At 51.6% G+C, this 18,429-nt stretch overlaps 1 protein-coding gene and 1 long non-coding RNA gene across 3 annotated transcripts; one reads left to right on the top strand and one right to left on the bottom strand.

Annotated features, from left to right (window-relative positions):
* The first annotated feature begins 2,513 nt into the window (after positions 1-2,513).
* TACO1 (translational activator of cytochrome c oxidase I) lies at positions 2,514-12,800 on the top strand. 2 transcript variants are annotated; one of them, XR_010917480.1, is made up of 7 exons: positions 2,514-2,649; positions 3,120-3,400; positions 4,042-4,148; positions 6,392-6,525; positions 9,664-9,841; positions 10,708-10,961; positions 11,512-12,800. XR_010917480.1 is itself a non-coding variant. In XM_067535228.1 (6 exons), exons 2-6 carry the CDS (start codon positions 3,139-3,141, stop codon positions 10,906-10,908), a joined length of 882 nt encoding a protein of 293 aa, XP_067391329.1. In that variant the 5' UTR covers positions 2,514-2,649; positions 3,120-3,138; the 3' UTR covers positions 10,909-12,800. The 2 variants fall into 2 exon arrangements, 1 of the variants encoding a protein (XP_067391329.1); XM_067535228.1 differs by having other exon boundaries at positions 10,708-12,800.
* A 2,718-nt stretch (positions 12,801-15,518) lies between these two features.
* On the bottom strand, positions 15,519-18,318 carry LOC137144785 (uncharacterized). The gene is made up of 3 exons (XR_010917484.1): positions 17,791-18,318; positions 17,075-17,310; positions 15,519-16,037 (listed from the first exon to the last, which is right to left on the bottom strand). It is a non-coding gene; the product is annotated as an uncharacterized lncRNA (long non-coding RNA).
* Between the last annotated feature and the right edge of the window lie 111 nt (positions 18,319-18,429).

Below are 18,429 nucleotides of genomic sequence, written 5' to 3' on the forward strand. Positions count from 1 at the left end.
TGGCTTACCTAGGAGATCTTCAATGACTTGAAAGTCAAAAAAAGTCATAAAAGAAGTGGAAACTCAGCACTGATAAGGCCTCATCTGGAGAATTGTTTCCAGTTCTGGGCCCCACACATCAGGAAGGATGTGGACAAATTAGAGAGCGTCAGAGGAGAGCAACAAGAAGGATTAAAGATCTAGAAAACATGACTTATAAGGAAAGATGGAAAAATTGTGTTTGTTTAGTCTGGAAAAGACTGAAGGGAGGCTCTCCCAATGGTTCATTCCCCTCCCAGATAACCCCTAATTCCCAGCCTGAATTTGTCTCCCTTCAGCTCCCAGCCAGTGGATCTTGCTCTGCCTTTGCCTTCTACATTAAGGAGCTCGCTGCTAGCAGCTGTGTAAATCAGAAGGAACTGGATTATGAAGACTCACCGGAGGAGGGGCTCTCAGGCCCTGAGCTTTCCCTGGAGTCCTGGGAATCCCGGATCCAGAGCTCTGCCTCCCTTCGCTCGATCCGCTGGATTATGTCTGGTGTGGAACCAGAATAGCCTGTTTGGGGGAAAGAACCAGTTTTTTTTACTGACGTTTTGGGGGCAGGGACTCATTTATATGTTTGTGCAGCCCAGTGTAACAGGGCCCCGATCTCAGTCAGGGTGTGTCTGTGCAGCACCTGGCATGATAGGGCCTCAATGTCCATCATTGTTTCAGAGGAAAGCGTAAGAGATCCCAAGCAGGAGAATAATGAAATAAACCTTCCTTAGAGGAGATTTCTTCCCATCTCCCACCAGGCAAGTTTACTTTGTACTTTGTAGCAGCAATGTCTATGATCCTTCTCAATTTGGAAATGGGGTTGAAGGGGGGAGCGGAAGAAAGAGAGGGGCTGACCCATGACAGGTGTCAACAGGTGGCACCATTACACAGACTTGTCACTTGTTTTGTTTAGGGAGCAACCATAGTTCAGCTGTTTGGCTGTTAAATTTACAATGTTCATGCTTTCGCGGGAGGTGGGGAGGTGTTACAAGCAGCAAGAGAGTTTTCTCCCTGCCTTATTTCTCTAATTAGAATCAGTACTTGAGGCAGAGTTGCTGCCATCAGTGTCTGGGCTGGGATTCCTGGAAGAGGTTGTTGCTCATGTGCTGTTTGCTACCACCTCTGTGCCAGGACTGAGGTACATAATTCAAGTAAACAAGTTACACTGAGATTAGTGCCAGGCTCTGTAGCCCTGATTTCTCCTTCAACAGGAAGCCCAACTCAAACAGGCTGACATTTGCCACTATTTGGCTGCTGGGTGGCACAGGGCAGCCAAGGCTTTGAGGGAACCCAGACATTTCACAGCGGTGACTAAAAGAACGGAAACGGGTCCTTACCCAGGGAAACGAGGGCCCAGTAATTCCGCAGCATCTGGTCCCGGTACAGATGCTTCTCTCGCTGGGATAAGAGCTCCCACTGCTCCTGGGTGAAATACAGAGCGACGTCCTCAAACGCCACCAGGAGCTGCCATCACAAGCGTTACACATTCAGCACCTTCCGCTCCAGCCCCCAGCCCTGAGTCTCAGCGGGGGACGCAGTTTCTGTGGGGCGGCTCACAGGGATAACACCCAGCCCAGCAGCTGGGAGCCAGGGACACTCTCCCCTCAACCCCCCGCACAGCTCTCCCAAGGACCTCGGGGCCCTGCTGGCAGAGGACAGGAGTCGCCCTTTGCTGCCCAGGGGGCTCGGGCGCAGGGAGGGGCCCGAAGCCCAGGGCAGGGACACAGGGAACAGGCTCCCCTCCGCCGCGCCCGGCCCGAGTCCCCACCTCAGCCCCAGGCCTGTCCTCAGCGCCAGCTCCCGCCCCAGCTCAGGCGCCTCAGGGCCGCTCTGCCAGGCTGCGCCCCGGCGCCAAGGGGACGCGCCGCTCCCCGCGTGTCCGCACGGCCGGGGCCTCCCCTCCCTAGTGCCCGGGACGCTCCCTGCTGTGGGGGCGGTGTCCCAGCCTTGCCCCAGAGCCGCTCCCAGCGCTCCGGCTGCTGACAACCCCTGACCTCGCCGGGCAGCGCTGGTGCAAAGCGGGACCCCCAGACCCTGCCTGGCCGCGCAGAGCTGAGCCGTTCCCGGCCTGGGGCAGCGCTTGGCCCGGCTCCGCGCCAACCCCGGGAGCTGCTGCTCCGCCCGCCCGCACCGGGGTCAGCAGCGCCGGAGGGATCCGGGTCCCGGCTCCCCGCCGTCCCCCGCCGGGATCGGCCCGGCCCGGCCCCCCAGGCAGCCCCCGGCCCGCGTCCCACCTGCGCCGGCCCCGCTGCAGCCATCGCCGGGCTCCGTCCGGGCGACTCCGCCTCCGCCGCTATTTCTCTCCCGCCCCGGGGCCGCCTCTCGCCGCGCCCGGCGCCCGCTCCCCGCCCTGGGGCTGCGGCCGGGGACTCGCCGGCTCCAACCGTGCTGCGCTCCCGGGCCGCCCGCCACCGCCGTGGCGGCTGCTCCAGGTCAAAGGACCCAGCGCCTGCGCTGCCAGCTCCAGCAGCCGGGCGAAGCCCCAGAGCAGGGACCTTCCGGTTCCGCCGCCCCGGACACCTGCGTCTCTCTCGTCCCAAGCCGAGTCCGGCCCGGCAGCCGGGGGCGCTCTCTGCGTCTGGCTCCGGGAGGAAGGAGCCCCTAAGAGGTCACCCAGCTACCCGCTCCGGGACTGTGAGTGGGGGTCCGCCGCTGTGCCTTGAGGAGCCGGCTAGGGCTGGGCGCCAGGACTCCTGGGTTCTCTCCCGGCTCTGGCAGGGGAGTGGGGACTAGTGGGTACAAGGGGGCACAGGCCAGGCTGTGCAGTGCGTGAATGTCACTCACAGTAAGAGACGAGTCGGGCTGTGCAGTGTGCTTGTTGCTAGGCTGTGTGATGTTGGTGTGTGTGTTACAGGAGAGCACACCCCAGGCGGTCTGCGATGTGTGTTTTAAACACTGTTACAGGCAGGTGTGATCTCCCGTGTGTATTTTACACCTAGCTGTATAGTGTGTATGTGTGTGTGTATTTATGTGTTATCTGTGCATTACAGGAACTCATACATGGCTGTAGTGTGTGTTTCAGGAGAGCTGTGCAGTGTGTATGTGTGTGTAACGTGTGTGTTACAGGAACTCTCACCCAGCTGTGTAACGTGTGTGTGTTTTAGGACCTCACACCCAGTGTCCATGGCCCTGCCTGGTGCCATGGGGAGGGCAGCTGCCCCATACAGATGCCGTGTTCTGGCCTCAGTGCTGGCTCTGCAGGAGCTGACACCCTGGCTGGCTGCCCCTGGCCCCCGTCCATCGGGCCAGCCCCTGCACACCACGGGTGCCACCCCCGCTGGCCACAACAAATGGTCCAAGGTCAAACACATCAAAGGCCCGCGGGATGCCGAGCGCAGCCGGCTTTTCCAGAAATTCGCCATGATGCTGCGCCTCGCCGTCAAAGGTACCTGGGTCAGAGGGGATGGATCCTGTGGGTAACATAGCCCCAGCCAAAGGGGGTGTTACAGAACCCTGCCTGCCCAGCCTTGACCACTAGCACTGACCCTGCTGCCCCTAACCCCAGCACCCCTTAACCTGTGTTAGCCCAAGGCCAGAATCCCCCCTGGCTGCTGGGAGAAGGGGATGCTGGTCTGTGGGGTAGTGTCTCTCCCATTCTCATCCTCCCTCAGCTGGACCTTTCCACTGTCCTACAGCACCTCCCCTAAAGTGACTGGGGCTCTGCCCCTCTCTTGCAGCTGCTTCACATAAGTAGGGAGCAGCCCAGATCCTGTGGTTCAGGCAGCCTGACATAATACTTAACGGTGACTGAAGAGGGGAAGGGCTTTGGGACAGGTGGTTAGGGGCAGGGAGGGTTACCAGGGGCCTCAGGACTCCTGGGTTTCATCCCCGGCTCTGGAAGAGGGATAGTGGGTTAGAATAGGGGGGTGTCAGAGTCAGGATGCCTGGGTTCTATCTTTAGCTCTGGGAGGGGAAGGAAAGGGAGGCTCGTGGGTTAAAGCAGTGGGGGCCTAGGAGCCAGGAGTGCCCTGGAATGGGATCCCAGCCGTGTCTCCCTTGTGACTCCCCCTCTCTGTCCCATTGCAGAGGGGGGACCCAATCCTGATCTCAACACCAACCTGGCCAACATCATTGAGCAGTGCCGGAGCAAAAGCATGCCCAAAACATCCATTGAGGCAGCCATCAAGGGAGGGGTACGTAGCCAGATTCCACCAGCCCAGCTCACAGGGCAGGGGGGCTCCTGGGCTGCAGCTTTGCTGCATTCTCTGGGCCAGGCCAGACCATGCCGAATGGATTTTGGAGCCCTGAATGAAGGAGTGAGGCTGGGCTTGTGGCTATGGTGCTAGCTGGGCTATTGGACTCCTGGGTTCTATTCCTAGCTCTGCCACTTGCTCTCTCTGTGACCTTGGGCAAATCCCTTGGGTCATAAGGAATTGTCAAACCAGATCAGTGTGGAGGTCTGTCCACTCCAGTGTCCTGTTTCCAGCACCAGAGGCTGGTGTTAGAGCCCCACAGTAGCAGATGTGGGGATAATCATCCCACGTTAGATCTCATCTTGGTCTGTAATAATTACAGTCACCTCAAGCTCTGAAACAGGAGGTTTAATATTCCTGCCAGAAGTTGTGTGCATTAACTAGTCCAGCTCTGGATATTCTTGCGGTCCCTAGAAATATCCAGTCCCTCTTTGAATTGTGCTAAATTCTTGCCCTCTGTAACATCCTCTGGCAGTGAGTTCCACAGAATAATCACCCATTGTGTGAAAAAGTATTTTCTATGATCAGTTTTGAATTTGCCACCTTTTGTTTCACTGAACATCCTCTGGTTATGAGTAGAGGTGAATGGGAAACACAATGTTCATCCTGTGGGAAATTCTGACTCTTCTAAATTTGTTTTCCTTCTGAATCAAATAAAAAAACTGAAATTTCAAAATTTTTAGTGGACAGAAAATTCAGAAAAAAAGTCAATTCAGAAACATATTGTTTCCTTTCACTAATGTCAAAACCTTCTAATTTAGTAGAAAATATTAAACATTAAATCTACATTAAAAGTAACATAATATAATGTAAAATTGGAATGACCTGGAACTATACAGTCAAAATGAAGTGCAACCTTAGCAAAACAATTTTTTTTATATTATTGAAATGAACATTTCCCCTTGATTTGACTTCTGAGTCTATCAGAGCCAAGGCCCCAGGGGGTTAAAACATGTCTGTCAGGGACCCAAGGCAACCCAAACAGCGAATGTGTAATAAATTTGGCATTGGTTTGTCTGTGCCTCAATTTCCCCACCTGTAAATAGGGTTTGAGATGAAAAACCCCTTCATATTTGCCAAATCAAGTCACCCAGTTGCAAAACACACACACACATGCACAATGGTGAAAACAACAAAATGAATTACAACAAATGGAAAAATTCCCCCACTCCTCAAGTTTTGTTACTGGTAACTTTTGATTGGTTAGTTGGGTCACACAGTACAGTTATATGTTTTTCGGAGGGGGAGGGGGAATGTGAATATAATATTTTTCTCTTGTAAATTCATTTTTGAAAATGTCTTGGTTCAAAAAATGTATCAGAGAGAGAAGGAAAAAAGGCTTGTATCACAGAAAAAATGGAGCAAAAATAATTTTGAAAAATTTAGTGAAAACTCGAGTAATATTGCATAGGAATAGTCTGTGATGCCCATTTTCTCCACCCTGTGTCCTGTCTATGTAGAAGATTATACATTCTTGAGGCAGGGACTGTCATCAACTACTTGGTGAGTCTGTGCAGCACCTGAGGTGATGGGGGACCTGATCTTGGTCGCCGTCTGTATGTGCCGCACCCAGCGCAATGGGGACTGAATCTCGGTCACTGTGTGTCTCTGCAGTGCCCGGTGTGACAGGGCCACAGTCTCAATCACGGTGTGTCTGTGCCGGGTCCAGCCCTGTGGGGCCCCAGACTTGTTCACCATGGGTATGTCTACACAGCAATTAATAACTGTGGCCGGCCCGGGTCTGCTGACTCGGGCTCGTGGGGCTTGAGCTGCAGGGCTGTCAAATTGCCATGTAGATGTTTGGGCTTGTTCTGGAGCCCAGGCTCTGGGTGCTGTCATGTGGCAGTGCCTACGATCTGTTGCTCCAGCGGCCCCCCTTCTTTGCCCCAATTTCCAGATCTAACTGGTGTTCTATTCCATACCATAATACTTCAACGTGTTTCCATGGCTCCAGTTTGCCTTTGTGGCCCTCCTGCGCATGTTGCTGCATGTGTGTCCAGAGGGGAAAAAGGAGCAATTCTTGGGAAGTGCAGGAGTTAACTAGCTCTTAGGAGCCGCCAGTAACATACATCTGGGGCCTGGTGATGAATAGAGACTTGGCCTTTGTTGTTTAACCCCCGTCCCCAGGCCCTCCCAAGCCATGAGCCCAGATGCAGAGCTGAATCTGCCCATTCTCGCTGCAGGACAAAGTGAAGAACTCCTCGTACCTGCTCTACGAAGCCAGAGGCCCTGGAGGATCTGCGCTGCTCATTGAGGTGCTGACGGACAATGCAAAGCGAGCCTTGCAGCTGATCCGGCTCATCCTGAGCCGCAATGGGTCAGTCCTTCCCAGCCACGCCCTGACAGTCCTGCATTTCATTGCACAAAGGCCCCTCCTGTGCCTCCTGCAATGACTGAACCTGACACATCTGGTTCTGGGTCTTAAAGCACAGGTGTCTAGTGGTTGAGATAAACACAATGCATGAGCTCAAGGGCAGTGTCTGAGTGATAATGCTCTCTCTATAGCCTGGCCACAAGGGGGAACCATATAACATGCAGTCGACACGGGGGTCAGGGCTTGTCTATACATGAGATTATAATAAGCAAGGCATTCGGTTGAATTGTCCAAAGCACCTAAGTGGTTTAGGAGCCAAAGTCCCATTTTCAGAAGTGACTTTAGGCCTTTCGGTGCCCAATTCTTATAGAAAGTCAAATGGGATTTTGGCTCCTAAGTAATTTAGGTGCTTTGGAAAATGTTACCGCTGTTTAACTGGGATAGCCACACTGGATTAACTTAAATGGGTTTAGTTAAACTGATGCGCACCTGTTGCATTGATTTAGATGGAATAAATGGGCCAAAGGTGTTAACATAACATCATCCCTATACAACATTAAAAGGTGTTAAACGCAGTTCAGGGTTTGGTATACAGAGACCTCAGGTCGCTGAGCAGCATGGCAAAGACATCACTAAAAATCCTTTTATTAAAGATTCAGAAGAGAAGGAGAAACAGTTCAAGCCTGTGAGATATAAAGTATTGAGTAAGGCTTTCATTTTAACAACATCCCTTCTTCCCTTTCCTTCCAGCTGGAGAGAGTTTTTAGAAGTCAAACAAGGGGTTTTCCAATCTCTTTGGTGATAACAAAGATGGTGATGCCTGTCCTTTGGGCTAAAAGAGAAGTTTGTTGCAAGGAGCTGCTGTTGCTGCTGCTGCCATTAGAGTCCATTTTATCTCCTGTTGGGGGGGGGTATGTCTGCACTGCAAAGAAACACCCCTGGCTGGCCCGTGCCAGCCGACTCAAGCTATGGAGGGCTGTTTTACTGTGGTGTTGATGGTGTATGATGGAGCCTGAGCTCTGGAATCCCGTGCAGGGGGAAGGTCCCAGAGCTGTCTCTAATGTCTACACCATAGTGAAACAGCCCATTAGCATGGGCCAGCTGCAAGTATCTAACTGCAGTGTAGACATACCCTGGGATTCAGCTGGAGTTGGCGATGTCACCTGGGTCCTTCTCTCTGGCATGGTCTGGTCACAACATCCCTCAGGATTAGTATGGAAAGGATCTGGGGTCCCAGGAGACAGTGGCAGCTGTGATGGTGCAACTCGCTCCAGTAGCCTCCATTTATTCTTCCCACATTTCCCCCTAAATTTCTTTCTTTAAGGATCTCAGAATGGGGTGATGGGTGGAATTAGCTGTCAGGCCTAATTTCTGACACATCACTTTTGGTTCATTCATTTCTAGTTCCACATCTTCGGTTTTTACCAAGGATGATTTCAACAAAGTCCTTGCGTTATACCCATCAGCCTTTTTGTTTAGACTAATGCAGTCTTTCTTTCTCTCCTTCATACCCTTTCCCATCAGCATTTGTTAATATAGGGTACTGTGATATCTCATGAACTTTTACATTCTTTTTACAGTTGAGCTCACAATTAGGGTAAATTTGCCAGCCCAGTTATCACAAAACACACCAGTGTGGACTCACTTATATCAGTGCAAGAGGGGCTTAATTGGAGGTAGCCTAAACCTCTTCCCAAACAATTTAAATTGTTACAGATTCAGAGAAAAGCAACAAGAGCAATCTGGGGGATGGAAAACCTGCCTCATAGCGATGGACCAAAGGAGCTCAATCAGCATAGTATATCCCAGAGAAGGTTAAGAGGTGACTTGATTCAGGCTATAAGTACCAATATGGGGAGGGAATTGTTGCACATAGGACAGAAGAATCCCATGCACAGCTATAGACTGGGGACCGACGGGTTAGGCAGCAGTTCTGCACAAAAGGACCTGGGGGTTACAGTGGATAAGAAGCTGGATATGAGTCAGCAGTGTGCCCTGGTTGCCAAAGAAGTCTAATGGCATATTGGGCTGCGTTAGTAGGAGCATTGCCAGCAGATGGAGGGAAGTGATTATTCCCCTCTATTCGGCACTGGTGAGGCCACATTTGGAGTATTGTGTCCAATTTTGGGCCCCCCACTACAGGAAGGATGTGGACAAATTGGAGAGAGTCCAGCGGAGGGCAACAAAAATTATTTGGGGGCTGGAGCACAAGACTTATGAGGAGAGGCTGAGGGAACTGGGCTTCCTTAGTCTACAGAAGAGAATAATGAGGGGGGATTTGATAGCAGCCTTCAACTACCTGAAAGGGGGTTCCAGAGAGGATGGAGCTGGGCTGTTTTGGTGGCAGATGACAGAACAAGGAACAATGGTCTCAAGTTGCAATGGGGGAGGTCTAGGTTGGATATTAGGAAAAACTTTTTCACTAGGAGGGTGGTGAAGCACTGGAATGGGTTACCTAGCGGGGTAGTGGCATCTCCACCCTTAGAGGGGTTTAAGATGCAGCTTGACAAAGCCCTGGGTGGGATGATTTAGTTGGGGTTGGCCCTGCTTTGAGCAGGGGGTTGAACTAGATGACCTCCTGAGGTCCCTTCCAATCCTAATCTTCTATGATGCTATGAAAGTAGGGGGCTCTTTAACCACCAGGCAAAGGCAGAACAAGATCTGCTGGCTGGGAGCTGAAAGGAGACCAATTCAGGCTGGAAATAAGGAGCCCAGGTTTATGCATGAGGGAAAATCACTAGAACAGCTTCCCTAGGAACAGGGTGGATTCTCCATCGCTGGGAATCTGTCAGTGGAGATGGGGCATCTCTTTCCCAAAGCTCCACTCTAGCTCTGCCAGGAGTTACTGGGCCGGAGGCAGGAATCGCTGGGGAAGATGCTTTGGCCGGGTGAGGCAGGAGGCCAGGCTGGATGGGCACAATAGGCTCTTAATGTGTCTAGGATAAACTCAATATACTGAGCTCCTTCAAGCTGTCACTGAGAGGCAGGTGAATCGTTCTTGTAGCTCTTCACTGAACCCTTCCTAGCTCGTCTCCCTCCTATGTGAAGCACGGATCCCCTGGACCAGATTCCAGGAATAGTCTCTCTCATGCTGTGTAGAAGTGACCTCCTGTCCCTCAATGTCCCCTCTCCCTCGTGCAGGGCACAGATCTCTGACGGGGCCCGGCACAGCTTTGACAAGAAGGGGGTGATCACAATCAGCGGACAGGATAGGCAGCAGAGGCCAGTGGCCCTGGAGCAGGCTCTCGAACTGGCGATTGAGGCTGGGGCCCAGGACGTGTGGGAGGAAGAGGATGAGGAGGAGCGGGCAGTTCTGAAGGTGGGCATTGACAGGCTCCTTGGCTCACAGAGCGGCAAGTCCATTGGGGCCCTTGCCACAGGACCCTCCCGCTGCTGCAGGGCACACTGGGACTGTGAGGCAGGCGATACCATCAGCCGATGTGGGGGGGGGGGGGGGGGGGGGCAGCAGCTGGTTGATGTAATTGCTCAGGCACCAATTGGGACCCCCCTGGGGTTGATCTGGCTCAAGGGACCGGGGTGGAGATATGTGGGGGGGGGGGTACGTGAGAGTCTAGCTGGTGCTGATCTGGCCCAGGAGGGGGGATACACAGGGGTCTGGCTGGTGATGCTTCAGCCCAGGGGGGCTATACACAGGGTGCATGGGAGGCATTGGGAGGGCATCATTTGCATTTACCCTTTAGCACGCTATTGGAGCATAAGGAAGTTGGAAACGCCCCTCTCAGGGTCCATCCTGGCTTGCGTGGGCATCGCACTCTCCCCTCTGGCCCATTCCCTGTTTCCCCAAGGGGACACAGTGCATGAGTGAGAGCTGCCCTGAGGCTGCTGTAGCATGCACCTGGGGGCTCATCCTGCACTCCCTGTCACACCAGAGTGACTACATGGACCCCCTTTTGCTGTTGTTATTCCTGGGGTGAGGGGTTAAATCCTCGGAAGCCCCAGCGCAGGGACAGGGAGAAAGGAGGTCAGACAGCGAGCTAGATGGTGACCAGCACCAGGCATTAAACCAGCGATGTCTTGAGCTGAAGAGGCAGGCTCTGCAGATCAGGCCCAGTGGGGATGGCATGACCCACACTGGCTGTTCAGGGGACACTCAGGCTGCCATGATGGGGGCCAGAGGGCAGGTTTACACCCCCTCACAACTCCTGTCCTGTCCTCTCCCCTCAGTTTATGTGTGAAGTACCATCGCTGCACCAGGTGCGGGAGAAGCTGGATTCGCTGGGGCTACAGACGCTCTCCGCTGCCCTGGAGTTCATCCCCAATGCCAGGGTGCAGCTGTCCGATGAGGAAATGGAGCGGGCATCTCAGCTGCTGGCCACACTGGGCGACTGCCAGGAGGTGATCCGGGTCTATGACAACATTGAGTAGGGGCCAGCACAGGGGAGTGGCAGAGGGGATCAGCCCAGATGGACGGTGATGAGGTATGTGGTTCCCAGTGTGGCCTGGTCCCAACCTACGATCGGCTCACGTGGAGGGAAATGATTGCACAGTTGACAGCTCGGCCTCAGATCCTGCCACAGGGATGGCCACTGGCGTGTGGTTCACAGCTTGGCCTCGTCCTTTGGAATAGGACTCTATGGGGCAACCAGTTCAGGACTCTGCTTCATTCTGGTCTGGGATTGGACCCCTGAACCCCAGGCGGTTCGGGGCTCGGCCCAGGATCGGGCTTAATTTGAGGTTAATTTCCAAGTTGGACCATCCCCGTTGCAGTTGGGCCATTAGTAACAGGTGCAGCTCTCCAGGCGCCCTGCACTGGGTGGGATCTGGCAGCACTCTCTGGTGCGGGAGCCCCTGTTTCTGGAGATGGGGCATGGTCTCTGAAGCATCTCTTGGCTCCTAACTCCGTCCCCTGGGATTTGTGACCTGAACGCCTCAGCTCTCCTCTTGAATCTGATCCAGCGGGCCTTCTGCAGTAAGGCCACTCTGTGTGATGCTCTGGCACACACCCCGACCACCTCTCTCCCAATGCAGTGGATTGGGGACGCTTCCTCTGCCCCCGTACAGCACCGAGCACCTTGTGGATAAAGAGCAACACCAGGCCTAGGCGATGACAACCTACAGAGTTAATCTCTCCCTGTCGGGTGACCCAATTCAGCACCCGCAGCAGGAGAGCAATAGGGAGTGCAGCTCACCCTCCAAGTGTAACTGCCTGGGGAGGGCTGCCTTCCTCTTCCACTGCTCAATAAATGGTATGCTTGACAGTGCTGGCAAGGCTCTGTACATAACTTGGCTCTTGGCTCTGGGTTGCTATGTCCCTCCAAATGCAAACGCACCAGGAAGGGTAGCAGGTGCAGCATTTGGGGAAGGGACTTTTCGAGCGTCACGGATTTTGGAGCAGCTGTCTGGCAGCTAAAAGGGACAGTGACAAATAGTTGATGGTTCAATAAAGAGCTGCAAAAGCGATTTGAGGTCTGGAAAATTGGCTATAGAGTGAAAGTGAAGGAGTGTGATCTGTTTAGCGAAGAGAGGGTTAAGAGGTGATGTGATCCCGGTTTGTAAGCACCTAAATGAAGAGGGGTTCCTGGGAGCAGAGGGCTCTTTAACCCTAGGCAAAAGCAGAGCAAGATCCACTGCTTGTGAGCTGAAGGGAGACACATTCATCCTGGGAATAAGGGGCCTGTGTTTTCCAGGGAAGGGAATGAACCATTGGGAGAGCCCCCTAGAAGGGGGCGGATTCTCCATCACTGGGTATCTCTCAGCGGAGATGGGGCATCTTTCTCAAAACTGCGCTGTAGCTCATCCAGGAGTTTTTGGGCCGGAGGTGATACCGGAAGGCCTCCCCAGACTCCATTTTGTGTCCCTAGAGTCCCTTTTGAATGGGCAAGTCACTGCACCAATAGAAGCTGCAGGTTACATGTTACTTCACTGCTGAAAGTAGGCCAAAAGGTGGAAAGTGCAGCTGGGGGGGCAGGGGGAATAGAATTGGCAGAAAGTCAAACAGGTGCAGCATAACTCGGTAAACAACTAGTGAGAAGCACCTGCAGCAAAGATCTGATAGCTGACAGGATAGAATAAAAGGCAGACAGTTAAAACAGTTACGAGCAGAGTGGATGAAGAGATTCAGCAGAGAGCTGACCAGAAATAGTGGAGCAAAACTGAGTGGAGCAATGTGAAAAATCAGCAGCAGCAGAGACAACACAGCAAAATCAGCAGATCATTTAAACTGTATGCTACTGCAGTTTAAATGCTCTTTAACTTGTGTTAATAAGGGATTTGTGCCTTTAGATTATTAGTGTATTAGGGTTTATTATTTTCACCAATGAAAAGGTGACTTGTTTCAGAAAGAATAATGTCTGCCAGTCATTTTATCACAAGGTTGTATCCGTGTCCTCCAAATGTTTCCCTAACTACCTTGGAGACATATACCCTGGGAAGGACAGATTAAGAGGGATATAGGCAGGTTATTCTAGGAGCACCCCAAAACCAGTTTTGGGGGGTAACAGAAGCAGGAATCACTGGGGGAGATTCTCTGGCCAGGACTATGCAGGAGACCAGGCTGGATGGGCACAATGGGCCTTTCCTGGCTTGGAATTGATGAACCATCTTCTGGACCAGCTAAATAGATTTTAAGACTAGAAGGGACAGTTGTAGATTGTAGCTGTTTGGGGCAGGGACCGTCTCTTTGTTCTGTGTTTGTACAGCACCAAGCACCACGGGATCCTAATCCACAGATGCAGCTCCTAAGCACTACAGTAATATAAATAAATAATAATAACCATCCCCTCTGACTTCCTGGTTTGAAAGTCTGCCCCTGACTGTGGGTATTCAAGAGAGTTTGTCCCAACTTTCTGCACAAAAACTGCTTGTGGCACCAAGTGGGTTGCTTAGCGAAACTTTTTCCCCCCCCCCCCTTCTGTTTTTGACAAGAAAAATGCTTTTTAAATTGGGCGGAGAGTGGGAAGAGGAGGGTTTTTTCTTCCATTGAAATTTTTTGGAAAATGAAAAATTGTGTTTAAAAAAGATCCCGAACCCTCCCCAAACACTTACCATTTTTTGACCAGACCTGGTGTTGAGCACTTAACAATCTGCTCCCAAGATATGTGGGGGGCAGGGAAGGGAATGTTCAATGTTGCCTCCAAATGTTTAAAAAATCATGTGTCAGACCCCCCGAAATCTTGAGATTGGGCTTAAAAGCATGATATTTTTAAAAATAATAATAATTAGTGTCTTTATATTTGCTTTCTGGGTTTTGAACCATTCGGGGTCACTTTTCCAAGCTTTTCTCCCCTATGACAAACCTGCTTTTTAACAAAAGGAAGGGAAATTCAGCTCTATTTCCAGCTCTTGGACTCCTGTGAGGGTTTAAGAATGACACAAGACTATGATAAAATCACAAGAGTTGGCAACCTGGTATAATATCGATAGATTCCAAAGCCAGAAGGGACTATTGTGATCTTTTGTCTAGCCTCCTGTACAACACAAGACAGAGAACTTCCCCCAACATAATGCTAGAGCAGCTCTTTTAGAGAAACATCCAATCCTGATTTTAAAATTGCCAGTCAGGAGAATCCACCCTAACCCATGGTAAATTGTTCCAATTGTTAATTTCTCTCAGTGTTAAAAGTGTACACCTTTTTTGCCAGTCTGAATTTGTCTAGCTTCAACTTCCAGCCATTGGATCGCATTAGGCCTTTCTTTGCTTGATTTAAGAGCCCATTATTAAATATGTTTCCCATACACATATTTACAAACTATGATCAAGTCACCCCTTAACTTTCTCTCTGTGAAGCTAAATAGATTGAGCTCGTTGAGTCTATCACTACAAGGCAGCTTTTCTAATCCTTTAATCATTCTTGTGACTCTTCTCTGAATCCTCTCCAATTTATAACCATCCTTCTTGAACTGTGGGCACCAGAACTGGACACACTGCTAAATACACAGGTAATGTAGCCTCCCTGCTGCTACTCGAGATTCCCCTATAACAAGGATGTATAATTGAGCCAAACTGCACACCAGCACCATTGACAAATGTTCTTCACTCCATATTGTTGAATCACACAGCACCCATTGCGTCTTCCTCAGCAAACCCTTGAGCTGTATTTAAATACAGCAAGGCAATTTCTAATTAAGTTTAGGACCCAAAGCCACCCTCTTCCCAAGAGCTATTAGTGCTTTGTTCCCAGATTAATCCACCAAATGCAGGTACTTGACAGAACATCCGGTCAAACAGCATGGGGGCTTGGAGCGACACAGCAGGCACCCAATGCTTTAATCCTTCATGAACACACAATGTGACAGCAGTGCAGCGGGAGGAGGTGGTGAGCAGGGACATACACTGGACCACGTGCTGGGGTGGAGATGAACCACCCAGGAGGCTCAGAGTAACATCCTGGCCCTGCTGATGGAGCCGGATTCCAGCACCTTCCTACCAGTGAGCGACGCATGCAGTGACGGGCTCCAGCACACTCCCACACATACTGACACCCCCTAATGTGCACCTACACGCATCCACAGACATTTTCATGAGCCTTCCTGTTCATGGAAACACTCACACACACATGCACACTCATGGTTGTAGATGCACACACTCTCTCTTCGTTGTTCACACACACCCACATCCACACCCAGCCATGCTTAGTTGCATCTGCATATTCTCACCCTCTCTCTCAATCCCATTTTTGGGGATATATGGAAACCCCATCACTGCATCAGGGGCATTTTAGGCAGGGTTTTCAGGGCCCAGACTCCAGGGTCCTCTCACCTCCATACTGTCTGATTGCCTGTTTCTGTCTGCAGGGGATATGACACCTCTTGGACATGTGAGTATTGTTTGGGGGGGGGGGGAGGGGGGGCGCGCGTGGTGCCTTATACACCAAAACCCCAACACTCTCCCCACACACCCCAGCCCTGTTGGCTAGTTAGAGCCCCCTCCACCCATTCTGCCCCACTTTGAGCCAGAGTCCAGAATGCCCAATTCCAGCCCAATGTCTGGGGGCTCCCAGACAGACAGATAGATGTTACCCTTGCCAAGGGACTGGGGCAGGATCCCCTCCCACTGTCCCCTCCTGGGTGGAACAGTTGGCACCGAGGCTTCCTCATCTCCCACATTCCCTTCCCACAATTTCTCTCCCCCATTCACTATAGAGATGAGGGCAAGGAGTAGCACAGAGCCCACCCTGGGAGTGGGGTGGTGGTTCAGTAAGGGATGCTGTGCTGCAGGAAGCAGGTTGGGGGACTCTGTAGTGAGCAGCGTGCTGCAAGGAGCCGGGCAGGGTCCTCTTGCCCTTTCCAAACTCTGGGAATTCTCTGATTCCTATGGCTCCTCTGCAGGATTCATCTGCAGTTCCTGCCCCAAAGCTCCGTCTGGCTGTGACACCTACAGGGGCGAGTTACAGAAGGGAAATACCATTTTTCACTGGGAAAATTCAAGTCAAAACGACATTTTTCCTTTTCTCTCACCCTGAATTTTCCTTTTCACTTTTCAAAAGCCTAACCAATTTTGGTTTGGGATTCATTTATTTCTTGCTCCTTTTTCTTCTAGCCCCTCCTTTTCGCCACTAGAAAAACATGGAAATAAAATAAAAAAGGGGAGAAAGAAATTAAGAAAAAAAAGAAAAGCCGTAAAAAAGCCCATGTTATATTTTCACTTTTCCCACCTCCTTGCCCCAAATACAGGGCTGGGTTGGGTGGGAGGGAGGAGCACTTATGCAGGAGAGATGAGCGCTGGGGCTGGCTGGGGAGAAATGGCTGGCTGGCTGGCTGCGGGGTGTTGCTGATGGAAGATGGAAGTGGGCGATTAGGCTAAGTGGGTGCTAGGTGTAGCCTGTGAGTCCTTGGAGAGCAAGGGCCTCCTGGTGCCCTCAGTCTGTGATGCCTGCTGGTTGCTGGCATGGGAGAGTCGGTTCCTGGCTGTGTCCTCGTGCCCCAAGCCCCAAGGGCCACACTGGGAACATCTATGCAGACTATGTGGGAAGATGGGGTCTTCTTGTATGATGACGCACGCCTGGCCCATCTGTGCACCCTCGCCGGGGCCTTTCCCGAGCTACCGCATGCCCTCTTCTACCCCAGCGTAACCCTGCCCCCTGCGTATCCTGCCCCCGCTGCTGTAGGGTGCACTGCAGGGCTGCCCCATACCTCTCCCTGAACTCTATCTCACTCCCCTGCTGTAGGGGCTGAGCGTACTGTGGGGCTGTCCCTTATATCTGCCTGACCCCCCTGACCAGCTGCAGTGCCAACTCTCTATTGCCTGTTCCTCTAAACTGCCCTGTCTCCCACCACTCCATTGCCCTGCCTCTGTCACCCAACCTACCCCCATCTTCCACTGCCCCCTTTTACTGCCCAGCTCTTCCTGCCCGCCATCACCCAGCCTCCACTACCACCCCAGCCGGTCACACATCTCATCTCCCAACCTGACCCCCAGGTTCCTGCAGTACTCTCCAGCCAGCTATTATGTGCCCCCATTGCTCAGCCCCACCCTAACCCATCACCCATTATCCCCATTTCCCACCCTCCCACTGCCCCCTCTCACTCCTCACCTGCCCCCTTTCATTGCTTTATCTCCCACACACCCAGCCTGCCATCCATCTCCCATTACCACTTAGCAGCCTGCAGTACGCCCCAGTCACCTATTCTGTTCTCCCAGCTGCATGCCTAGATGTCTCTCTTGCAGCCTGGTCTGGTACAGAAATCACCATTCACTGCATGAAGCAAGCTGAATTTGTACTTTGTGGGATATTTCAGTCAAGCAACTTCTGGCTGTCACAGCAGTGCTGCCTCCCTCTGCACCAGGATGCACGCCAGCTCTGCAGGGATGTGGTGCTGCAGAGATGCCTCAGGGACAGGGAACAAAGAGGGAGAATGGGTTAGCATTGTGAAGAGGAGGTGGTCCAGAGCAGGGGGGCTCAGGGTCTGGACTGGATGGGGCCCAGAGACTGGGAGGCAAAGCCAGATTGCAAGCACCAACACTTTGCACCAAAAATACTACAACGAAGCAAACATTTTTCATTGCATTTCAGAATACTCATGGGATTTTTCAACAAAACCAACGTTTTTCTGTCAGTTTGGGGTCCCCCCCTTATTCAAATTTTTTCCATGTGATTTTTCAATAAAACAAATATTTGCAGTTAATTTTTCCCGTTTGAAGGGATTTTTTTCTCCAGTTTCTTTCAAATTTTTCCATGGAATTTTTCCATGAACTGACATTTTCTGTTCATTTTATGTTGGTGTTTATTTTCTGACTCCTTTGAATTTGTTCACTCAATTTTTTGTGAAGAGATGAGGGGATGATATTTACCAGGCAGGGGAACTCACCACTGGAACAGTCAGCTGCTCCTGGGACGGGGTGGATTCTCCATCTCTAGTAGTCTGTCAGTGGAGATGGGGCATCTCTTTCTCAAAGCTCCGCTCTAGCTCAGCCAGGAATTATTAGGCAGAAACAGCTGGGGGGAGATTCTCTGACCAGGGTTAGACAGGAAGCTGGGTGGATAGGCATAAATGCACCTTCTAGCATTAAAATCCGTGAGTGAAATCCTGGACACACTGAAGTCAAAGGCAAAAATCCCATTGACTTTGATGGAGCCGATATTTCACATGCTCAGTGCATGTGACCTCAATACAGGCTATGGTGAGGTAAGGAGAGGAAGGATAGTCCAGTGATTAGGGCACTTGCTGCCATTGCGGAACCTACATTCAATTCCCTTCTCTGCCAAAAGCTCCCTATGTGATCTTGAGCAAATCATTTACCCTATTTTGCCTCTGTTCCCCATCTGTAAAATGGGAACAACAGCACTGCCCTAACTCCTAGGGGTGCTGGGATGATAAATACATTGAAGATTACCAAGTGCTTTGAGAACTACTAGTAAAAAGCATTATAGAAGATGTAAGTAGGAACACTTAAGACCTGCTCCCTAATGGGCATCCAGGAGATTGACTAGCTAGCGAAGACAACCA

This window comes from Emydura macquarii, unplaced genomic scaffold (genome assembly GCF_026122565.2).
Source record: "Emydura macquarii macquarii isolate MOO-44397 ecotype Brisbane River unplaced genomic scaffold, CSIRO-AGI_Emac_v2 contig_3485, whole genome shotgun sequence".
Classification (NCBI taxonomy): domain Eukaryota; kingdom Metazoa; phylum Chordata; order Testudines; family Chelidae; genus Emydura; species Emydura macquarii.

Excerpts from the sequence above, each read along its gene's own strand:
- TACO1 (XM_067535228.1), top strand. The coding sequence starts at position 3,139 with ATGGCCCTGCCTGGTGCCATGGGGAGGGCAGCTGCCCCATACAGATGC. Across the intron at positions 3,401-4,041 it reads GCTGCGCCTCGCCGTCAAAG|AGGGGGGACCCAATCCTGAT; the intron begins GTACCTGGGTCA and ends GTCCCATTGCAG. Across the intron at positions 9,842-10,707 it reads AGGAGCGGGCAGTTCTGAAG|TTTATGTGTGAAGTACCATC; the intron begins GTGGGCATTGAC and ends CTCTCCCCTCAG.